Source organism: Anomaloglossus baeobatrachus, chromosome 4 (genome assembly GCF_048569485.1).
Source record: "Anomaloglossus baeobatrachus isolate aAnoBae1 chromosome 4, aAnoBae1.hap1, whole genome shotgun sequence".
NCBI lineage: Eukaryota > Metazoa > Chordata > Amphibia > Anura > Aromobatidae > Anomaloglossus > Anomaloglossus baeobatrachus.
In genome coordinates this window covers 100429540-100450982 of record NC_134356.1, presented here as the reverse complement: position 1 = coordinate 100450982, position 21443 = coordinate 100429540, and the positions used below count along the sequence as shown (strand labels likewise).

At 42.1% G+C, this 21443-nt stretch overlaps 1 protein-coding gene across 2 annotated transcripts in view; it reads right to left on the bottom strand.

The window, feature by feature from the left end:
• The window catches only part of FSTL4 (follistatin like 4), a 1562686-nt gene that overhangs the window by 221666 nt on the left and 1319577 nt on the right, over positions 1-21443 (bottom strand). For both annotated transcript variants that reach the window (XM_075344490.1, XM_075344491.1), the window contains exon 7: positions 5295-5461. In XM_075344490.1, the coding sequence (XP_075200605.1) occupies positions 5295-5461 (167 nt within the window). The remainder of the gene's footprint in view (positions 1-5294; positions 5462-21443) is intronic.

Sequence of the window (21443 nt, the reverse complement as noted above, 5' to 3'; positions counted from 1 at the left end):
GTGGCCGGAGCTCCGCAGCCAGGTGTATCATGGTCCCTCACCAGGAGTGATGGTCTGTGTCACTTTCCTTTGTACTAGTTTAGTTCTCTTTTGGACCTCTCGGTGTGAAACTCGGGAGTCCGCTCCCAGAACTTCAGGTGGGAGCCTTGCCCGTAGACTCTGACCCGTGGGATCTAAAGGGGCCCTGACGGATGCCCTATCCCTCTCGGTGGGCTGCTCGTCTGCTTTTGGGACTTTGGGTGGGACAGGACCTGTAATCCTGTCCTCAACTGGTTGATTAACAAAGTCGGTGGTTCCGTACAGTTTCTGGGTCGGTTGTCCAGTGTCGGTACCGGCGGGCTCCTACCCTGTCCCAGTCCACCTCGGATCTCCGGCAGCCATCTTCCCGTCTCCTATCAGACACTGACCACCATCTGCCACCTAGCCAGAATGCAGGGGCTCCAACCCCGACGCCTTTGCACTCTGACTTCACTTGCACTTTCTCCTCTCTCACTCTTACTCCTTTCCACTCCCAACTTCAACTTCAAACTCCACTGAACTCTTCCCGCCCCGGGATTCTCTAGACCCCTAGGAGGGCTTTGTCCTTCTGCCTGGTCCTGCCCATTGGTGTGTCTGTCCTACCCTGGGGGGGTGACTAGGGTTTTGTTGGCTTTGGTGTAACCCTGTGAGGGATGGTGTTATGCGGGGGCCTATTCTATGTATGACCACCTGGGGTACCAAGGCGTCACACAGAAATTAGGGCAATGCTTGTGTGGCAGAAGCTTTGTGGGTCAGGTCTTCAGTGATGCTTCCTTGCCTGGCTGCATACCTCCCCTTCATTTAAATTTTTCCTCTCTGCCACCATGATTAATACTATGGCTGGCACGTGCACAGTATTATGTTCATTTTACCCCAACTCTTCAATAAAATGGTGCCGGAATCACTACATGCATGCACCATGATTTCTGGTGCCATTTTATTGAAGACACTGTAAATGACGGTGGCAGCGGCGCATGCACAGATTGAATTTTTATTTTATCAGCGCATGCGCTGCCACCATTAACAGTCGTTTTTTTTTCAATCAAAGATCCATTCTCTAAACTAAAGGTTGATTTACCACTCATGATTGATGTACCCTTCCCCTCCTTTAACCAACTGTTTCACAACCCTAGGCCCAACCTGTCAGTCATTTTTCACTAAATTAGCATTCAGTATTTATTTGCCAATATAGTATGGCAGGATCACAGAATTATCAATCGGTATTTATATGCTTAAATGTCTACTTGTGGCAGGACCACAGAATTATCAATCAGTATTTATATGCTGAAATGTCTATTTGTGACTGGACCAGAGAATTTATAATCAGTATTTATATGCTGAAATGTCTATTTGTGGCAGGACCACAGAATTAGTAATCAGTATTTATATACTGAAATGTTTATTTGTGGCAGGACCACAGAATTATCAATCAGTATTTATATGCTGCATTGTCTATTTGTGGCAGGACCAAAGAATTATCAATCAGTTTTTATATGCTGAAATATATATTTGTGCCAGGAGCACAGAGTTATCAATTAGTATTTATCTCCAGTGATATATATGCAGCAGCACCCTCACCAATTTGTAGCAGTCTCAAAATAGCACTGACACTGCATGTCCACTTGTTATATGCAGAGGGCCATGTGAGTTAGGCAGCCAATGACACAAACTCTTGTGTCCGAACATTGTGGATGATTTCTGCACCTTGGTTGGCTGTCAGAAAATACACACGTTACATTAAAAAAAGCAGTCCGTCACTCCTCTGACCGCTCCCCACCCCGTTCCCTCAACAAATGCCTCCGTTGTGCTCATCATACAGCACCACTATCCTAGCCAAAGTCATATTAAGGTGGAAGAAAAGCATTAGTGCAAAAGAGCAAAGGTCAAATTTGGCCGATTTTGAGAAGAGTTTTTGGGAATCAACACCAGAATCTGAATAGGCAAGACCCGTGCTGAATTTGAGATTTCCAAACTTTTTCAAACAAGTTTGGTCATCTCTACTGAAGACCAAAGATACTGAAGGGGTCTTATAAGTGGTTAATCAGGCATTTTTCTTTGATAAGGTATATTACAAAGTTTTTATCTTTACTTGTACAATTAAGTTGTACTATTTATTTCTAAAAAAAAAAAAAAAAAGTTATTCTTTTTTCTAATACCTTACAATGCATGCATTTTTCATTTTTGCATCTTCATCCTCTACTTCTTGCCTTACAAAAGCCATTATTTTTTTTTTCAGTAGTTTTAGTTTTGAAAGACATCATTCATTTATTTCCTGTAGTACTGAAAAATGGTAAAAAAATCCAACTGTGGTGAATAAAAACAAACAAACATGCAATTCCCCCATTGTCTTTTGTTTTTAAGGGTTTATGGTTACAGAAACATGTAATAGTTTAGACTGTTCTGTTTGGAGCTAAGACTGATGGCAGCAACTAAGCGCTCAGATGAAGACTCACAGGCATGATGAGCACTATAGGAAAGCTCAAACACTTTCCTATAGTGACAGGGAAGTTCATGTCAGGCCATGGTTCAATATCGAAGCGTTTTTACCCCAAGGCAAGTTCTGGAATTCCATGATGCAACTTCAATGTTTTGGAAGAAAGTCTTGAGCATTCTTACAACCATTGGAAAAATCTATGTCGCTGTAAATGTTGCAGGTTTCAAGAACTTTGAGGTTCAGTAACAGTCAAGTGATTTCACCAGAACTTGCCAAGAGTCATGTTACAGTGCAGCCCAACAGGGTTAAACATTCTTCAAATGTTTCTATTATTTAGTAGTTATATAGATAACGTAGCATCCCCACATGAGAAATACAATTTCAGTGCAATATTTAGCAAAAAAATATCTCTGTATTAGAATATGACGCTATGACTAATATATCCCAAAATAAATTATTGAACCACTGATGAGACAATTTTTTAGTTATTATAGTCTGTATTCAACTTTAACCTTATTTATAGCTAGGGTTAGACAGTGAGTTGTGTCATGTTTGAGATGCAAGACTCAAGAGTTAAAATTTAGACTTGAGAGTGTAACACAACTCCCTTAAAATGCACCAAATATATAATTCAATGGCTTTTCAGCAATTAAAGGGAATCTGTCAGCAGGTTTTTGCTATGTAATCTGAAGACAGTATGCTGCAAGGATTAAAACATAGAATTCAAAGATGCCTGTCTTGTCAAGGACTGATCTGTTTATGTTCTATTTTTATTTAACTTGTAACACTTTTTATTACTTGGACTATAATGTCATGCACACGGCAGTCTGGCACGCCCCCTCTTCTGATTGAAACGTCACTGTCAATGTACGATCTCTATAGAGAGACTGGTGTGGGCAAGGACAGCTCCTAGCTCCCAGCTCAGAACGGCTTCACCCAGTAGTCTAAGGGCCGTTTTACACGCTACGACATCGCTCAAGCGATCTCGATGGGGTCACGGAATTTGTGATGCATATGTGACCGCTTTAGCGATGTTGTTGCGTGTGACACCTATGAGCGATTTTGCATCGTCGCAAAAACGTGCAAAATCGCTAATCGGTGACATGCCCCCCTATTCCCAATTATCGTTGCTGCGTGTACGATGTAGTTTATCGTTCCTGCGGCAGCACACATCGCTATGTGTGACACCGCAGGAACAAGGAACCTCACCTTACCTGCGGCCGCCGGCAATGTGGAAGAAAGGAGGTGGGCGGGATGTTACGTCCCGCTGATCTCCGCTCCTCCACTTCTATTGGGCGCCTGATTAGTGACGTCGCTGTGACGCCGAATGAACTGCCCCCTTAGAAAGGAGGAGGTTCGCCGGTCACAGCGATGTCGCTAGGCAGGTAAGTAGTGTGACGGATCTGAGCGATGTTGTGCGCCACGGGCAGCGATTTGCCCGTCTCGCACAACCGATGGGGGCGGGTACTTGGGTACTCGAGTTTGACCATCAACTGCTCGTTATGAGTACTGGAAAAACACTGCTCGTTATGAGTACCGGAAAAACACTGTGTAATAAAGAAGTGCAATAGGGTCTAGGGTCTTCTACGGTAGGGAATCAATAAACAGAAATTAGATGCACTCACCTATTGCGGTTGTGACAGTCACAACCCCTGTAAAACATGTTCAAAGTTGGAAACAGCCGTAGCCCCGAAGTTAGACGTAGAATTCAATAGAAGAAGAAATCGGGTATGTGCCGCGCTATCACCACGGACTCCGATATTAATAAATTTATTTTATTTTTCGTACAGGTCGACGTGTTTCATAGATGTCTCTGAAACACTTCGACCTGTACAAAAAAATGAAGGAATTTTATGAACATTGGAATCCGTTATGATAGCGTGGCACATACCCGATTTCTTCTATTGAATTTTACATTACGAGTACTGAGCACCTGACCATGGTAGTGTTCGCTCATCACTAATTTTGATAAAACATTTGTGGGACATTATCGGGTAAAACATCAGCTACATTCATATTGCAAGAAACAGGAGTTGTATACATCAAGTATCAAAGCATGTTGCTGACACATTTATTATTTCATGACTTGTGGAGACCTTACTTTGGAAGAGCAGACAGTTCTTAAAGGGAACCTGTCACCACTTTTTTGGTGTATAAGCTGCGGCCACCACCACCAGGCTCTTATACACAGCATTCTAACATGCTGTATATAAGAGCCCAGGCTGCTGTGAAAACATAAAAAACACTTTATAATACTTACCTAACAGTTGTGCAGTTGGCCATATGGGCGTCTCCGTTGTCCGGTGCCAGGGCCGCCTCTTTCGACCATCTTCATCCTCTTTCTGAAGCTTGTGTGCATGACGTGTCTACGTCATACACACTCGTCGGTCCTGCACAGGCACACCACAATACTTTGATTTGCCCTGCTCAGGGCAGATCAACGTGCGCCTGCGCAGGACCTGAATGTTGGCCAGTGTGGATGACATCGGACGCATCATGCAGCGCGGCTAGAGAAGAAGGAGAACAAAGATGGCCAAAAGAGGTGGCACCGTCACTGGAGAACGGAGACGCGCATATGGCCAACCGCACGACCGTTAGGTAAGTATTATAAAGTATTTTTTATGTTCTCACAGCGGCCTGGGCTCTTATATACAGCATGTTAGAATGCTGTATATAAGAGTCTGGTGGTGGTGGCTGCAGCTTATACGCCAAAAAAGTGGTGACAGGTTCCCTTTAACTCTAAATATCTACAATTTTTCAGCATTTGTTTCTTAATTTTAATGTTATTGAATGCTAAAATCAAAATCTGTAAAACCTTACTTGAAAGAACATTGTGACTTACATTTATATCTTCCAAATCCAAGAAGTTTAATATTATTCCATTTCGTCTCCAGATGATGGGAGGACGTAGTGTTCCATGAATCGCACAGGTAAGCACAGTACTTAAGCCAACAGTTACAGTTGTCACGCTGACCTCTTTATCCGGGTCAAGTGTGAGCTGGACAACTTCTGAAAAAAAGAAAAAGGAAACACATTTTTTAATATGAAATAAATATGAATGGTGATTTCATATTTCATTTGGGATGTAGAAAAATTATTACCTATCTGCACTTGCACTATAAACTTGTACAACATGGCCAAAATGAATTGATGCAATAATATCACAGTATGATAGCATATGAGCTTGTCAGGTATCTACTTACAAAACCATTGACATTAGTATTTACTGCTATTTCAATTTCTTTTTCCAAACTTAAATCTGTGTATGATTGCCAATATCCAATGTCTTTGTATATTTCTTTACACTAGGTGACCCTTGACATAGTACATGGTGATCTGAGACTACTGATCCATTACTTTGCTATGGAAACCCAATTCACGAGGAATCCAAGTAACCCAGATCTGATTTTGGTTTGAGTTTTTTAGACTTAGGGGCACTTTGCACACTGCGACATCGCAGGCCGATGCTGCGATGCCGAGTGCGATAGTGCCCGCCCCCGTCGCAGCAGCGATATGTGGTGATAGCTGGCGTAGCGAAAGTTATCGCTACGCCAGCTTCACACACACACTCACCTGCCGTGCGACGTCCCTGTGGCCGGCGACCCGCCTCCTTGTTAAGGGGGCGGGTCGTGCGGCGTCACTGCGACGTCACACGGCAGGCGGCCAATCAGAGCGGAGGGGCGGAGATGAGCAGGATGTCAACATCCTGCCCACCTCCTTCCTTCCGCATATCCTACGGAAGCCGCAGTGAGGCCGGTAGGAGACGTTCCTCGCTCCTGCGACTTCACACACAGCGATGTGTGCAGCCGCAGGAGCGAGGAACAACATCGGACCGTCGCGTCAGCGTAATCATGGATTACGCCGACGCTGCACCGATGATACGATTACGACGCTTTTGCGCTCGTTAATCGTATCATCCAGCCTTTACACACTGCGATGTCGCATGCGATGCCGGAAGTGCGTCATTTTCAATTTGACCCCACCGACATCGCACCTGCGATGTCGCAGTGTGCAAAGTGCCCCTTAGACTGATAATTTTTCAAATAATTGATGAGTGATTGGTTTTTCAGCTAAAATTTTTTCATTCCAGACTCACAATTCACATGTATACTTTGCTTAGTCAACTATGCATGTGCTTTAAATTCGGTGTGGAGAGTAAACCACTGACATCACTGGTATCAGCTTATCTTCCACTGGAAAAAATGATCAGATGTTAAAATTTTGCATGCCAGACTCTTCTCTCCACTGACATTATGTCAGGAGACAGTCAAGAGGCCCCCAATCTTGCCAAACTTGGGGGTGTAGCTAACAGTAGTATAATGTGTATGGAAGTCAGCATAAATGTAGATACTGTGCATTAGAACAGGGCCACTCTAAAAGTCATTGTGCCTTTAAGAATAACCAATTCTGTTAGTAATATCTGTACAAAGCTTGACTCTATGCTTCATTTTAACTATAAATATAATTTTCTAACATTCTGAATCCACAAGTGTACACCCCTGTTATAAATGTACATCTTACTCCTCTTAAAATGTTATGGAATTGATGTGCTAAAAGTTAGAAAAAATGCTCACATACATTTTCTCATGAACTATATTAAATAGGCATTCCAAGAATTTTCAAAAATTGGAAAATTCAAAAAAATCATTCTGAAGAATTAAATGTTAGTATTAGTGATGGCTGGGTGTGCTCAGCACGGCTTGATACTCGATCGAATAGCAGGGTGCTCAAGACGCTCGGTACTCGATCGAGTAATTTGCAGGTGCTCGACTCCCCTCCTGGGAAAGAGAGTGATTGTCTGGAACAATGCTTGAGTTTTCCATTGACTTATTGGAATTGAATTATGCTAGGTACTCGAGTCAAGCCCGTCAGAGCATCCTACCTGCTCAATGCAAGTACCAAGCACTCAAGCATTTTAGTGCTTGTTTATCAGTAGTTAGCATTCATATTCCATGCACTTGGAAGGGATATTGTCTCATCCATCAGTCACCTGATTGCTCAGGCCACTGATTGTTTAAAAGTCAAATGACTTATGTGTAGAATGACATTAGTGCAGGTTATGGTGAAGCATTGGTGGATTTGGGAGGTAAGTAGCACTTCTGTATCATATAATGATATTGTAATGACCATGCTCTGCTGGCCCGCCGTCCTGCAGAGCCAGTTTGTAGCCTTTGTTCTGTGAGATGGTCTCCTGCAGAGATTGCTTACCCTTTTTTGTCCTCTCCAGATTTTTGACCTCTCTCTGACCTTGGGGGAGGGCTCTGGACCTCGATTTGGACTCCCCTCCGCTTTATTACGGATCCGACCCTGCTGTTGCGCTGCCAGTGACAATTTCCAGCCTTGGCAAGTACTCGGTTCTGATCTACTCCTGTCTTCCCTGATCCTGTCCCGCTACCACTCCCCTCCTCCAGCTCTCTTGACTTCCTCCCTCTACCCATGACTGCATTCCCTGACCTCCCCGTGACCCCCTCTGTCTCATCCCCTTATTCTGTTCTGCTATTCCCGGTGTTCTGTCTTTCTACCTCCATTTACCTGCCCCGTGTTACCCACCTTCTCTTCTCATTCCCATCCCGGTTTCTTAGTTCACCCTACCTACTGACTGACTTACTTTGTGTACCGACTTTGGCTTGTGATTTGACTCTATCTCGGTTTTCTCTTTTGTCCTGATGATATCTCTCAGTACATCAACCTTGGCCTGTTTGCTTACTCTCCCCTAGGTTCTTCGTCACCCAATGTTTTTTTCTATTAGTTCCTATCTGAAAGCAAAAAGTTTGTTTAAAAGAACTGAGAGTCCTCAGTAGTTGATACCTTTTAATGGCTAACTGAAAAGATGGTAATAATAGCAAGCTTTCGAGACTACTCAGGTCTCTTCATCAGGCATGGTATAACACAAAATCTGAAGAGTCACATATTTATACACAACAGGACATAGAATGGAGCAGTAAAAAAAAACAAAAACAAGTCCTGTGAAGCAGAACTATCACTATGGCAAGGGGGCAAACTGTTGGGGCCATAAATATTGTTGTGGTTTAAAGATAAGCAGTGTGAAAGTTTTATTGTCCTCTGATTGGGGTCTGGTCCGGGCTGTGATGCCCCCAGAGCACATTTCTTAATTGATGTAAAAAGACATAAATCCATGATAGACCATGCCTGATGAAGAGACCTGAGTAGTCTCGGAAGCTTGCTATTATTACCATCTTTTCAGTTAGCCATTAAAAGGTATCAACCACTGAGGACTTCAGTTCTTTTAACCAATTTTTTAAATCCATGAGACACATTCATTCCTGCTCTGAATGTGTCAAAGGTCATCATAAGTGTGTATTCCCAGACTCTCCTGTCTTTTTGGGACTTGAAATTCCCTTTCAATACCAGCAATTTCATGTCCATGATGCTGTGGTCTGAGTTACAAAAATGTTTGGCCACAGGTTACTGATTTTGTGCGACACGGGCAACAAATTGCCCGTGCCGCAGAAACGATGGGGGCGGGTGCGATCGCAAATGCGATCACCCAAGATATTGACGCTTGTAAACCAGTTTTTAGTGAAGGGATTAATGCAAATTGGAGGATCAAACTGTGTTTCCTATAGATAAATTAATTTAACCTGTAAAATATTCATAAATAACTAATGCTTAACCCCTTAACGACCGCGGGCCGTAAAATTACGTCCTAAATGACATAATCTTACTGCCCGCGGTCCTCCGGCGGCAGCATGCCGCGATCGGCACACATCTCAGCTGATTTTCACAGCTGAGATGTGTGCCTGCTAGGCACGAGCAGAATCGTTATCTGCTCGTGCCGATTAACCCCTTATAATGGCGCTGTCAATACATGACAGCGCCATTATAAGCGCAATCGCGGTAAAGTTTTACTTACCGCCGAAACCGGAAGTCACGTGACGCGATCACGTGACTCCCGATAGTTGTCATGGTAGTACAGGGTCATGTGATGACTCCTGTACTACACATGAATTGGTTTCACTTTCGCTGTGCCCGGGGCACAGCAAAAGAGAAAGACAGCGTATCTGCTGTTTACAGCCTTCCAGCTGTGATCAGCAGATACTGCAGAGCGATCGGAATGCTGATCGCAATAGCCCCCTAGGGGGACTAGTAAAATAAAAAAAAAAAGTAAAAAAATAAGTTTTAAAAAATTAAAAAAAAACAAAAAAACCTAAAAGTTCAAATCACCCCCCATTCGCCCCATTAAAAATTAAAGGGTTAAAAAAATAAAAAATATACACACATTTGGTATCGCCGCGTTCAGAAACGCCCGATCTATCAAAATATAAAATCAATTAATCTGATCAGTAAACGGCGTAGCGGCAAAAAAATTCCAAACGCCAAAACGACGTTTTTTTGTCGCCACAACTTTTGCGCAAAATGCAATAAGAGGCGATCAAAACGTAGCATCTGCGCAAAAATGGTACCGTTAAAAACGTCAGCTCGAGACGCAAAAAATAAGCCGTCATTGAGCCTAAGATCCCGAAAAATGAGAACGCTACGGGTCACGGAATATGGCGTAAAACGTGCGCCACTTTTTTCGGACAAACTTCCGATTTTTTTTTTAACCCCTTATATAAAAGTAAACCTATACATGTTTGGTGTCTACGAACTCGCACTGACCTGAGGCATCACACCCACACATCAGTTTTACCATATAGTGAACACAGTGAATAAAATATCTCAAAAACCATAGTGCTATCGCACTTTTTTTGCAATTTTTCAGCATTTGGAATTTTTTTGCCATTTTCTAGTACACAATATGGTAAAACTGATGGTTTCATTTAAAAGTACACCTCGTTCCGCAAAAAATGAGCCCTCACATGACCATATTGACTGAAAAATAAAAAAGTTACGTCTCTCAGAAAAAGAATGGCGAAAAAAAAAAACGGAAAGCGAAAAATCGGCCGGTCGTGAAAGGGTTAAGTGACTCTTTGCCATGTCTTACCGGAAGCATATGAAAAAAATTACAGATTTTGCTTATGGAAAATAAAGCATGCAAATGAGATATAAATGCTTGTGAGTCTGTGTTATGGCATGCAATGGGTTACTGGTACTTTACTGACACATTTGCTTAACACAAAATAGATTTTGGCGTAATAACAGAGACAGGACTGTACTGCTTCAATGACATGTAAATTCACACTTTTACATCTGCTTAACATATTTCTTTTTCATCTTTAATCCTGTCTAGGGGTTTATTTTCTGCTAAATGAATGTTCGGCTGCCTCCTCAACGTTTCTTCTAATCACATCTTGCAAGGTGTTACATGTGGTGTTGATTTATCACAGGAATCTTCTTCCTAGTGTCATCTGCAGACTGCCAATGGCAATCATAATTTAACAATAAGACATCTATAATTGAGGTCATTGGAGAGAGCAGGTATAAATGAGTACATACAGATCTAACCACATGGATTTTGAATTCTCCAGAAATAATTCTCTCCGCAGAGACACTTTATACTGTGATTCTCAAGTCTGTCATTTTCTTTTCATTTCTGCTATGTTAGCTATAAGCATTTCTATGGATACTATTCAATAATTATCAATATGTCAAACTCACACTACCCCATTATTATATCCTTGAAGAATCCTGATAATGAAATACCATTCACAAGCCTGCTGCTTTTATAGCATTGAAATTCAAGGTATCATTGAGTTTAATGTTTAAAAAAGATCTATATCAAGGGCTTAAACAGTTGCGGGTTCCGGTTATAATCAGATATGTAGGATACACACATTTTAAGAATAAATTACTACCTTCTATCTATTTCCTACACCTTCATAAGTATTAGTCTACTTCACACTTTCAAGCAGTAATTGTCATAATTGGTTTTGTTTGATCATTTTAGACTATCAGATTTTTGCACAAAGCAAGTATGAATCAATGATATATCGAGTGGGTTGTTGTTTGTTTTAAAGGGAATCTGTCACCACTTTCACATATCTAACCTATTAATATGGGCATACAGGTTATAGACTTCTGTAAAAAGCCATACCTGTCTGCCTCATATCAGATGTCTTGTGCAAATATAATCTTTTATCACTTTATGTAAATGAGCCCTTCCAGGCTATGGGGCGGGTGCTGTCTGGAAGATAACTCCACCTCCAGAGATTATTTTTAATAAAGGTTGCGTTACCAGTGTGATGTGTGATGGCTGCTCTCTACTTTCACTGCAGAGCTGTGTGTGATTATAACTAACACCTCTGCAGGGGCCCTGCAGCTTCAGCCTAAAGCTTACAGGCAGACAGCGTTGCGACATATATTAAAACCAAATTAAAGGCATATATGTACCGCCCCCGGGCGGGCAGCCGGGCCGCTGCCGCCGCTCGGATCCAGATCCGCGGTGGCTCGAGGGGTCTCTGGACCCGGGGGTCACACGGCCACTCGAGTAAAAGGAAAAGGGAGGAGATATGTACAGGGGGATTTTGGAAAGTTCGTGACGCCACCCACGGTGCTGTTGGTGGGGGAGCCCGGTGGCGATGGTGTGGCAGCAAGGTGTTTAACCCCTCCGTGGGTAGGGGGTTGTGCCCTGGGGCCCGTTGGTGTTGGATGGTGGTGTTTGGGTGCCGTTAGGGGAAAGGTGCATGGGGTTTCCAATGTACTCGCTTAGTCTGAGAATAACCACACCGACAGCTTGTAAACCAAAATTTTGAGCACCACCGTAGTCTGCGGGGAGCACGCCTGGATCCGTGCCCCTGGTTTTGTTGTTGGTCTGTGGCCCTATCCCTGGCACCTTAAACTTGATTGGACCCATTGATGTGAAACTCTCCAGGTCCTGCTCACCGTGTGGCTAACAAGATGAGCTTGCTCTCAGGGTTCACGCGTGGGATTTCTTTGGACTGTAGTGGGAAAGTCCTATCCCATCGTATCGCAAGTACCCCGATTTTGGAGCGGGTTGGGGATGACACTTGAAGTCTTCACCCTCGTCGGATAAATTGCTGGAACGCGTGAAGCTACTTTCCAGCCTATGGTCCACGTACCCCATCGGGCCCTGGTGGATACCGTGCGGGAGGGCAGATTGCACAATACCCTGTGACGACCTGACAGGCCAGGGCGTCACATATATGGACCTCATATATGGACTGTATTAAGCTTTAGCATGTCTTCTGAAATCCTTTTGTGAAGGGTGAATAATTGTTTTTCTAAAAATGCAAAAACCCAAACCTTGAACTGCAGCTGTAAAAATGCACAGGTTTTACTAGAATGCATTTTAGTATTGCAATGTACTAAAAATAATTTGGCAATAAATGTCAAATTTTCATGAGAAATTAAAATTATAAAAGAATTGATCATTTCTGCTGTTTATGCAGTTTTTTGCTTTGGACAATCCATGTTTGTTAGAATGATTCTTTCACATTATGCTTGCCATATGATCTCCTGACAGTACTAAATAGAACAATCAGTAAGATAACAAGTTACCATATTTTCCAGTTTGTAAGATGCACTTTTCCCCCCAAAACTAGGGGAAAAATAGGGGTGCATCTTACAAACCGCATGTGGCTTACTGGGACGGCAATGGTGGTTCAGGGTCGGTGATACAGATGCCTCGGAAGGGGTGTCACTGCAGGGTTAGTGTGCGGCAGCAGAGAGTCGGCGATACTGCGGGCTCGTAGGGTGTCGCAGCTCAAGAGGGTCAATGTGCGTCAGCGGAGAGTTGGCGATTCTGCGGGCTCATGGGGTGTCATGGCAGGCATCATTGATCTGCGGGCTACTTTAAATTGCAGGCAGTTGATGACATGGACTTCAAGAAAAAGGCCGCGGAGGCCAATCTGTGCGTGCGCCGCCTTTGCGGCCATTTTCTTGAAGTCCATCGCATCAACGGCTGGCGATTCAATGGAGCCCGCAGTCCGCTGGGAGATCAACGGCACTTGCCGCCATGACACCCTAAGAGAATGCAGTATCACCGACCCTCTGCTGCCGCTCATTGACTCTCTCTAGCCGCGATACCCCCCTCCTCCAATCCCTCCGGCAGATATAATGGAACCTGCCACCATGACATCCCACAAGTCCAGAGTGTCGCCGACCCTCTGCATACTGACCCTCTTGAGCCTCCTCCTCCGAGCTCGCAGCATTGCCTACCCTGCTTCCTGTGACCTTCCTGAGCCACTCCATCATGGCCGCTCCACCACTGGTGAGCTAATAGGATTATAAGGAGGCACTAGGATTATAAGATGAACCCTCATTTTTACAGTAATATTTTTTTCTTATTTTCCTCCTTCAAATTTGGGGTGCATCTTATAATCTGGTGCATCTTCTAAAACCAAAAATACGGTACATAAATTTTTATATACCTTGCATCAAATTCTCACTATTCCTATTATCTCACAAACAAAAAATCATCTTCTTGGAACTAGTGTCAGTATGATATAGGGAGAAGTATGACATATATAGTGAGCACTGACCATAAAGTTTTAACTTGTGATCATTGTTTAATGCACATATGTAAAGCCCGCTTTACACGCTGCAATGTATCTTACGATGTGTCAGCAGGGTCACGTCGTAAGTGACGCATATCCGGCATCGTAAGGTACATTGTAGTGTGTGACAGGTACGTGCGATTGCGATTGAACGTTAAAACGTTCATTGCATGCACGTCGTTCATTTCTCTAGAATTGAACGTCAGATTGTTCATCGTACCCGGGGTAGCACACATCGCAGTGTGTGACACCCCAGGAACGATGAACAGATCTTACCTGCGTCCTGCGGCTCCCGGCCGGCAATGCGGAAGGAGGAGGTGGGCAAGATGTTTACGTCCCGCTCAGCTCCGCCCCTCCACTTTGATTGGCCGGCTGCCGCATGACGTCGATGTGACGCTGAATGCCCCTCCCACTCCAGGAAGTGGACGTTCGCCGCCCACATTGAGGTCGTATGGACGGGTAAGTACATGTGACGGGGGTTAATCGTTTATGCGGCACGTTCAATAAATTGAACGTGCCGCACATACGATGGGGGCAGTTACGATTACATACGATATCGTATGCTAGATCGTAACATGTAAAGCAGACTTAAGTAGCAAAGTGAGTGTAAAAGTGGCTTTCTCCCAATAAAAGCTACATCTCCAATTTATGGAAGTGATTATGCCAGAATTCTTTGGTAAAATTATTTGGAAAAGTCACAACATTTTTGTGCAATGCTTTGTTGCTCACATTTTGGTTACTTTTAGCATTTTCATATGAGTTTTACCCAGCTCTGCCAAAGTGGGAAGAAAAGAGGAGTGACACAACAACTGGTCGAATTCATGATGGGCTGCGCTGTAACTTATGGCAGAAATCTTACCCATCTTTGACAGCACATGGACTGCACACAGATGACAATATGTGCCGATATTGGACACATAACCTTGTTGGTTCATGTCCCTAAGATTTTTCCATAAAAAAAACATACGTGAAAACCTCCATAGATTACAATGGTTGCGTAGTCTTTCCTTAAAAAACACGGATAGAAGAAATAAGTGAAAACGGATATCTGAATAAAGCTTAAAGTAAATATTTATAATAGTCTAAACAGATTTACACAACCTTGAACAAGTATCATGAAGACTAAAAGTAAAACAAAAGAATAGCATAAAGAGAAAGAACAACATAATTCAGTGTTATCTGCAAACATAATTATTACAAAGAATAGTTATATGTAATCCATTATTGTTTCTCTCTCTGTATATATCTTTAAGATTTGCTTGTCTCTGGAAGCAGAGCAGTATTGGAGCACGGCTTGCATGCACAATACTCTATTAACCTTTTAGCTGGTGTTTAATGTATTGCTCTTTCCAATAGATTGTTACAGAAGTAGCAGCTGATTTTCCATTTACACACTGGAGAGCCTATTTCCATTGAGATATTTCTCTTTGTCCTTGATAATTCTGTTGAAAGAGTGTGCAAGATATTTTTCATTTTTGTGGTTACACTCCTTCTCCAAGCATCGCTTGTAAATTTAATAGCTGATAAAATGGATTCCCTATAAAATATAGTCCACAAATCCTCTGCCCATATCACATCACTAATAGAATGAGAAAATGGATCCTATATGTTGTCATAAAATGTTAGATATTGCATACATGTTCAATCTACCCTTATATTCTTCCATGCAACATCGCTTATGCACGCATAGGTTTTATCTTCTGATCCCTCTGTGTTGGATAAAGGGAGACGAAATTCCAATTTGTAGGTTTTTCTGACACATTTAAAGGTGGATGATGTAGATTTTTGAAAGCTTTTTCCCCATTTTTTGGTACATTTAAAATGTATTGCTGACATCATCATTTAAGTGCCCCTTAGTGCCCTATGAGGACTAAAAATAAGTGAAAAAAATGTTTTTAAAAAAGAAAAAAAAACTTTGGAATCACCTTTTCTCAAGAAAAATATAAATAAGTTATAAAAAAAATGTGGTATTGCAACGTCCACCAAAGTCTGATTTAGCACAATATAAATTGATTTAATCCATGTAGTAACATTGTAAAGCAAAATTTGAAATGCAAGAATTGCTCTTCTCAAGCAATCAAATCATCCTATGTACCACAAACTGATACCAATGCAAACTGCAGCTTACTGTTGCGTGAATGACAGAAAGGTGTGACTTGAAGGGAGCCCCTGCACTGGCCCTCAGACTAAGCATACCTTAGGTTATCCCTCAACTCAGCGGTACACTTAAAGGTAACGAAGTCTGAGCCCCCAGAGTCTGCTTATCTCCTGTCCTTGACCCTGATGGTGAGACCCCCCACCACAACCCACCATCCAAGGAGAAGGGCTAGGGCAGAAGTCAAAAACCCAACCAACAAATACAGACAGAAAGGGTAACAAGAAGACTTACGCACACCTAACGCCAGCACCAGGGAACCACAAACGGTGTACAGGGAAGGGTAACAAAAAAAAGGACAAAGTAACAAATCCGGCTACTTTCACGCACCAGAGCAGACAGCAGCAGCAAAAAACAATGTCCTCACAGCTCCAGGAGTAGCTCCAGACTGAATTGAATAACTGGCACCTTCTGCTGGGAGCAGAGAGTTTTTATCCAAACCGGAAGTGGTCATCAGGGGGGCAGAGTTAATGAGCTTGTTGCTAGCAAGGAGAACTGATATTAACCCTGCAACTGCCAAAAGAAAAACACATGTTTAATGTCTGTGGCCTCATATGATGAAAGAGAGTCCAACTCTGAGCCTGTCATTAATCTCAAAAACAGAAGACCGTGACACTTACGATGCAAAAAAATTAACTCTCACATAGTCATCGACAGATAAATAGAAAGTAACTGGGATCAGAAAATGGTCACACAAACCAAATTTTTTTTGTAAACATCTACATTTTTTTTACCAGAAGAATCTAAAAAAATATACAAGCTTGATATTGCTGTAATCAAACTGACCTGCAGTGTCATATGGCTATGTGATTTCTACCGTACAATGATTTAGGTAAATGTTATGGTACATGGTTATATGAACTACACCTGTTTATATATAAAAAAAATCCCTCATAGGGGTACATAGACTAAGAAATTTAAAAATGTTACGTCTTTTGGAGGGCAGGGAGTTGTGATGAGCAAACATTACCATGCTCGGGTAGTCAGTACTCGTAACAAGCCATTTGATGCTCGGATTGGCACAACTTGAGAACCTGAGTATAGTGAAGATTCCCCCCAAAAAATGCATTATCCATTATCCTCAGGTAGTCAAGTTGCACCCATCTGAGCATCCAAATGCTCTTAACTAGTGATGGGTGAGTACTAAAATGCTCGGGTGCTTGGTACTCATGTTGAGCAGGTCAGATACTCAGAAAGAGCTCAACTCGAGTAATAAGTATAATGGAAGTCAATGATTGGGTAGTTTGGCTCTCCACCCACATATTGCCAGCCTTAAAGGACATTTCCAGGGAAGGGAGTGGGGATTCTTCTTTTTTTCTTTTGACGCTCTACATACAAATATGATGTGAGACTGCGAATTGCTCTCCCTGGGTTACCTGCTCACAACATGCTTTGTGGTCGTTGTTTCACGGATGACATATTCGAGCAGCTGTGATACTCAGCCAAGCAGCTCATGTACCTGAGCACCGCGATACTCGATCTAGTATCAAACAGTGGTGAGCAAACTCACTCAACATTACTCTTAACAAGTACCCGAGCATGGTGGTGTGCTCTCATCACTAACAGGGAGGAAAAAATGAAGGTGCAAAAACAAAAATTACCTGTAGTGTGAAGGGGTTAAAACATAAGCACTTCTTAAAAATCTTAAAAGATGTGGCATGCTGAGCTCTGCTCAATTTTAGGTTCTGATTACTTTTGATTCTTCTGGAGTTATCGTCAGCATGTCTAAGTCTCCAGCTACATGGTGATTGGAGACCATAGGACACTAAGAGCGCAAATGTTGTGTCTACTAACTTTGTTGTTGATTTATTTCACTATAAAAAAACTTGTGAAAGTAAGCACATTGACGTTAAAAAAATAAACATCTTGCAGGTTCAAAATGAGAGAAAATGCTCAAACTTCTTCCCATAAATATTGAAATGTAGACCTTCATACATTTTTTAGCACATATTAAATGAGAAAATAAGATAAAAGGATGCAAGCATCTGACAATGCAGAAGTGCTTTCTGTCAAGCAAAAATATTGTACTTAAGCATTTCCGGAAAACTTAATGACACACTTCTAACAATCAATTGTATGATTAGCTGAATACATATAACCATCTAAAAAATATTGCAGTGAAGTTTCTTGGAAAGAGGAATGTTCATAATAAAATGATTTTGGAGGGAATGTTAATCACAGCTCTGTGTTTTCTTTTAATAAATAATTCAGAATATTTACATATGTTACGATTTTTAACTTCCCGAAGCACGGTACTCAATTTAAGGAGCATAATTAATTTATTCAAGGGTGTAAGTCCAGGATTTGTATTATTACTATATCCTCATGCAGACAGCTTTTTAACCATTATGTTTTTACAGCAAAAAGATCAGTGAACATAGTCTACAAATTCTTTTAAATAATTTTGCTTAAAATTTTAATCTAAGAGTTTTAAAATTGGAAATTACATCATTGAATTTGCCTCAAATCTAAACAAAATTCAGGTTCTCTTGAATCCATATTTTTTGTGATTCATTTTGTGGAAATTTAAGGACTCCATTCTTTCTTGGTGCTCCTCTTACCTCTCTGACCGCTCATTCACTGTATCTTTTGCTGGCTCCTCTTCTTCTCCTATTCCCCTTACAGTCAGAGTTCCCCAGGGTTCAGTCCTAGGCCCCTTCCTTTTCTCTCTATACACTGCCCCTATTGGACAAACGATCAGCAGATTTGGTTTCCAATACCATTTCTATGCTGATGACACCAAACTGTATACATCTTCTCCTGACATCACCCTGCATTAATACAAAATATTACCGATTGTCTGTCCGTCGTCTCCAACATCATGTTCTCCCTCTATCTAAAACTGAACTTGTCAAAAACTGAACTCATTTTTGCTCCCTCCCCAAACTCAATATGACCATTTCTGTGTTTGGCTCTACCATTATGCCCCAACAGCATGCTCGCTGTCTAGGGGTTATATTTGACTCCGATCTCTCCTTTGCTCCCCATATTCATTCACTCGCTCGTTCATGTCAATTCCATCTCAAAAACATCTCTAGAATTCGACCTTTTCTTACCGTTGTCTCTGCAAAAACTCTTACTGTCGCTCTTATTCATTCTCGCCTGGATTGCTGTAATTCTTTACTAATTGGTCTCCCTGTTACTAAACTCTCCCCTCTCCAATCCATCCTGAATGCAGCAGCCAGGATCATTTTCTTCTGCAACCGCTTCAACGATACCTATGCTCTGTGCCAGTTATTGCGCTGGTTGCCTATCCACTAGAGTCCAGTATACACTTATCACTCTCATTCACAAAGTGCTCCACAGTTCCGCAGCACCCTACATCACCAACCTCATCTCTGTCTATCACTCTACCCGTGCCCTCCACTGTGCTAATGACCTAAGACTGACATCCTCAATAATTCGAACCTCTCACTCCAGTCTTCAAGATTTCTCACTAGCTGCGCCTATGTTCTGCAACACGCTACCAAGGACAATTTAATTAATTCCCAACATCCACACCTTTAAGCGGGCACTAAAAACGCATTTCTTTAGACTAGCCTATCACCTCACCACCCTCATCTAATCTAGTCCTATTCCACCCTTCTAAAAAATGTACTTCCAATTCTTGTCCCCTGTATCTTCTAGTTCCTTCCTCTTCATGTACTTTTTTACACTCTGTACCTGTATAAATTCTGGCTGGTGACCGGTCCATGCAGCTGGTTTTGAATCCCCTATAAAATCGATAGCTGGACCATATATGACAAGATTTTCCCTCCCATTCACCTTTTGTGGCTCCCTATTCCCTCATAGACTGTAAGCTTATGAGTAGGGCCTATGAGTAGGGCCCTCACTCCTCTTGGTACTCGAATTTTGTTATTCTGTAATGTTTCATATTGTCTGTACATGTCCCCTCTGAATTGTAAAGCACTGCGGAATATGTTGGAGCTATACACTGTGTGCAGAATTATAAGGCAAATGAGTATTTTGATCACATGATACTTTTTATACATGTTGTTCTACTACAAGCTGTATAGGCTTGAGAGCCAACTACCAATTAAGTAAATCAGGTGATGTGCATCTCTGTAATGAGGAGGGGTGTGGTATAATTACATCAACACCTTATATTAGGTGTGCTTACTTATTAAGAAACTTCCTTTCCTTTGGCAAAATGGGTCATAAGAGAGATTTGACGGGCTCTGAAAAGTCCAAAATTGTGAGATGTCTTGCAGAGGGATATAGCAGTCTTGAAATTGCCAAACTTTTGAAGCGTGATCACATAACAATCAAGCGTTTCATGGCAAATAGCCAACAGGGTCGCAAGAAGCATATTGGGCAAAAAAGGAGCAAAATAACTGCCCATGAATTGAGGAAAATCAAGCGTGAAGCTGCCATGATGCCATTTGACGCCAGTTTGGCCATATTTCAGAGCTGCAACGTTACTGGAGTATCAAAAAGCACAAGGTGTGCCATACTCAGGCACATGGCCAAGGTAAGGAAGGCTGAAAAACGACCATCTTTTAACAAGAAACATAAGATAAAATGTCAAGACTGGGCCAAGAAATATCTTAAGACTGATTTTTCAAAGGTTTTATGGACTGATGAAATGTGAGTGACTCTTGATGGGCCATATGGATGGGCCAGAGGCTGGATCAGTAAAGGGCAGAGAGCTCCACTCCGACTCAGACACCAGCAAGGTGGAGGTGGGGTACTGGTATGGGCTGGTGTCATCAAAGATGAACTTGTGGGACTTTTTCGGGTTGAGGATGGAGTGAAGCTAAACTCTCAAACCTACTGCCAGTTTCTGGAAGACAACTTCTTCAAGCAGTGGTACAGGAAGAAGTCGGTATCGTTCTAGAAAAACATGATTTTAATGCAGGAGAATGCTCCATCACATGCATCCAACTACTCCACAGCATGGCTGGCCAGTAAAGGTCTAAAAGATGAAAAATAATGACATGGCCGCCTTGTTCACCTGATCTGAAGCCCATAGAGAACCTGTGGTCCCTCATAAAATGTGAGAACTACAGGGAGGGAAAACCGTACACCTCTCGGAACAGTGTCTGGGAGGCTGTGGTGGCTGCTGCGCACAATGTTGATCGTAAACAGATCAAGCAACTGATAGAATCTATGGATGGTAGGCTGTTGAGTGTCATCATAAAGAAAGGTGGCTATATTGGTCACTAATTTTTTTTGTGTTTTGTTTTTGCATGTCAGAAATGTTTATTCTGTATATTTCTGCAGCTATATAGGTTTACCTGGTTAAAATAAAGTGAGATGGGAATATATTTGATTTTTATTAGGTTGCCTAATAAGTCTGCACAGTAATAGTTACCTGCACAAACAGATATCCAGATATTAAGCTTTGATATTTATGAGTCTTTTGGGTTGATTGAGAACATAGTTGGTGATCAATAATAAAAAAAAATTCTCTAAAATA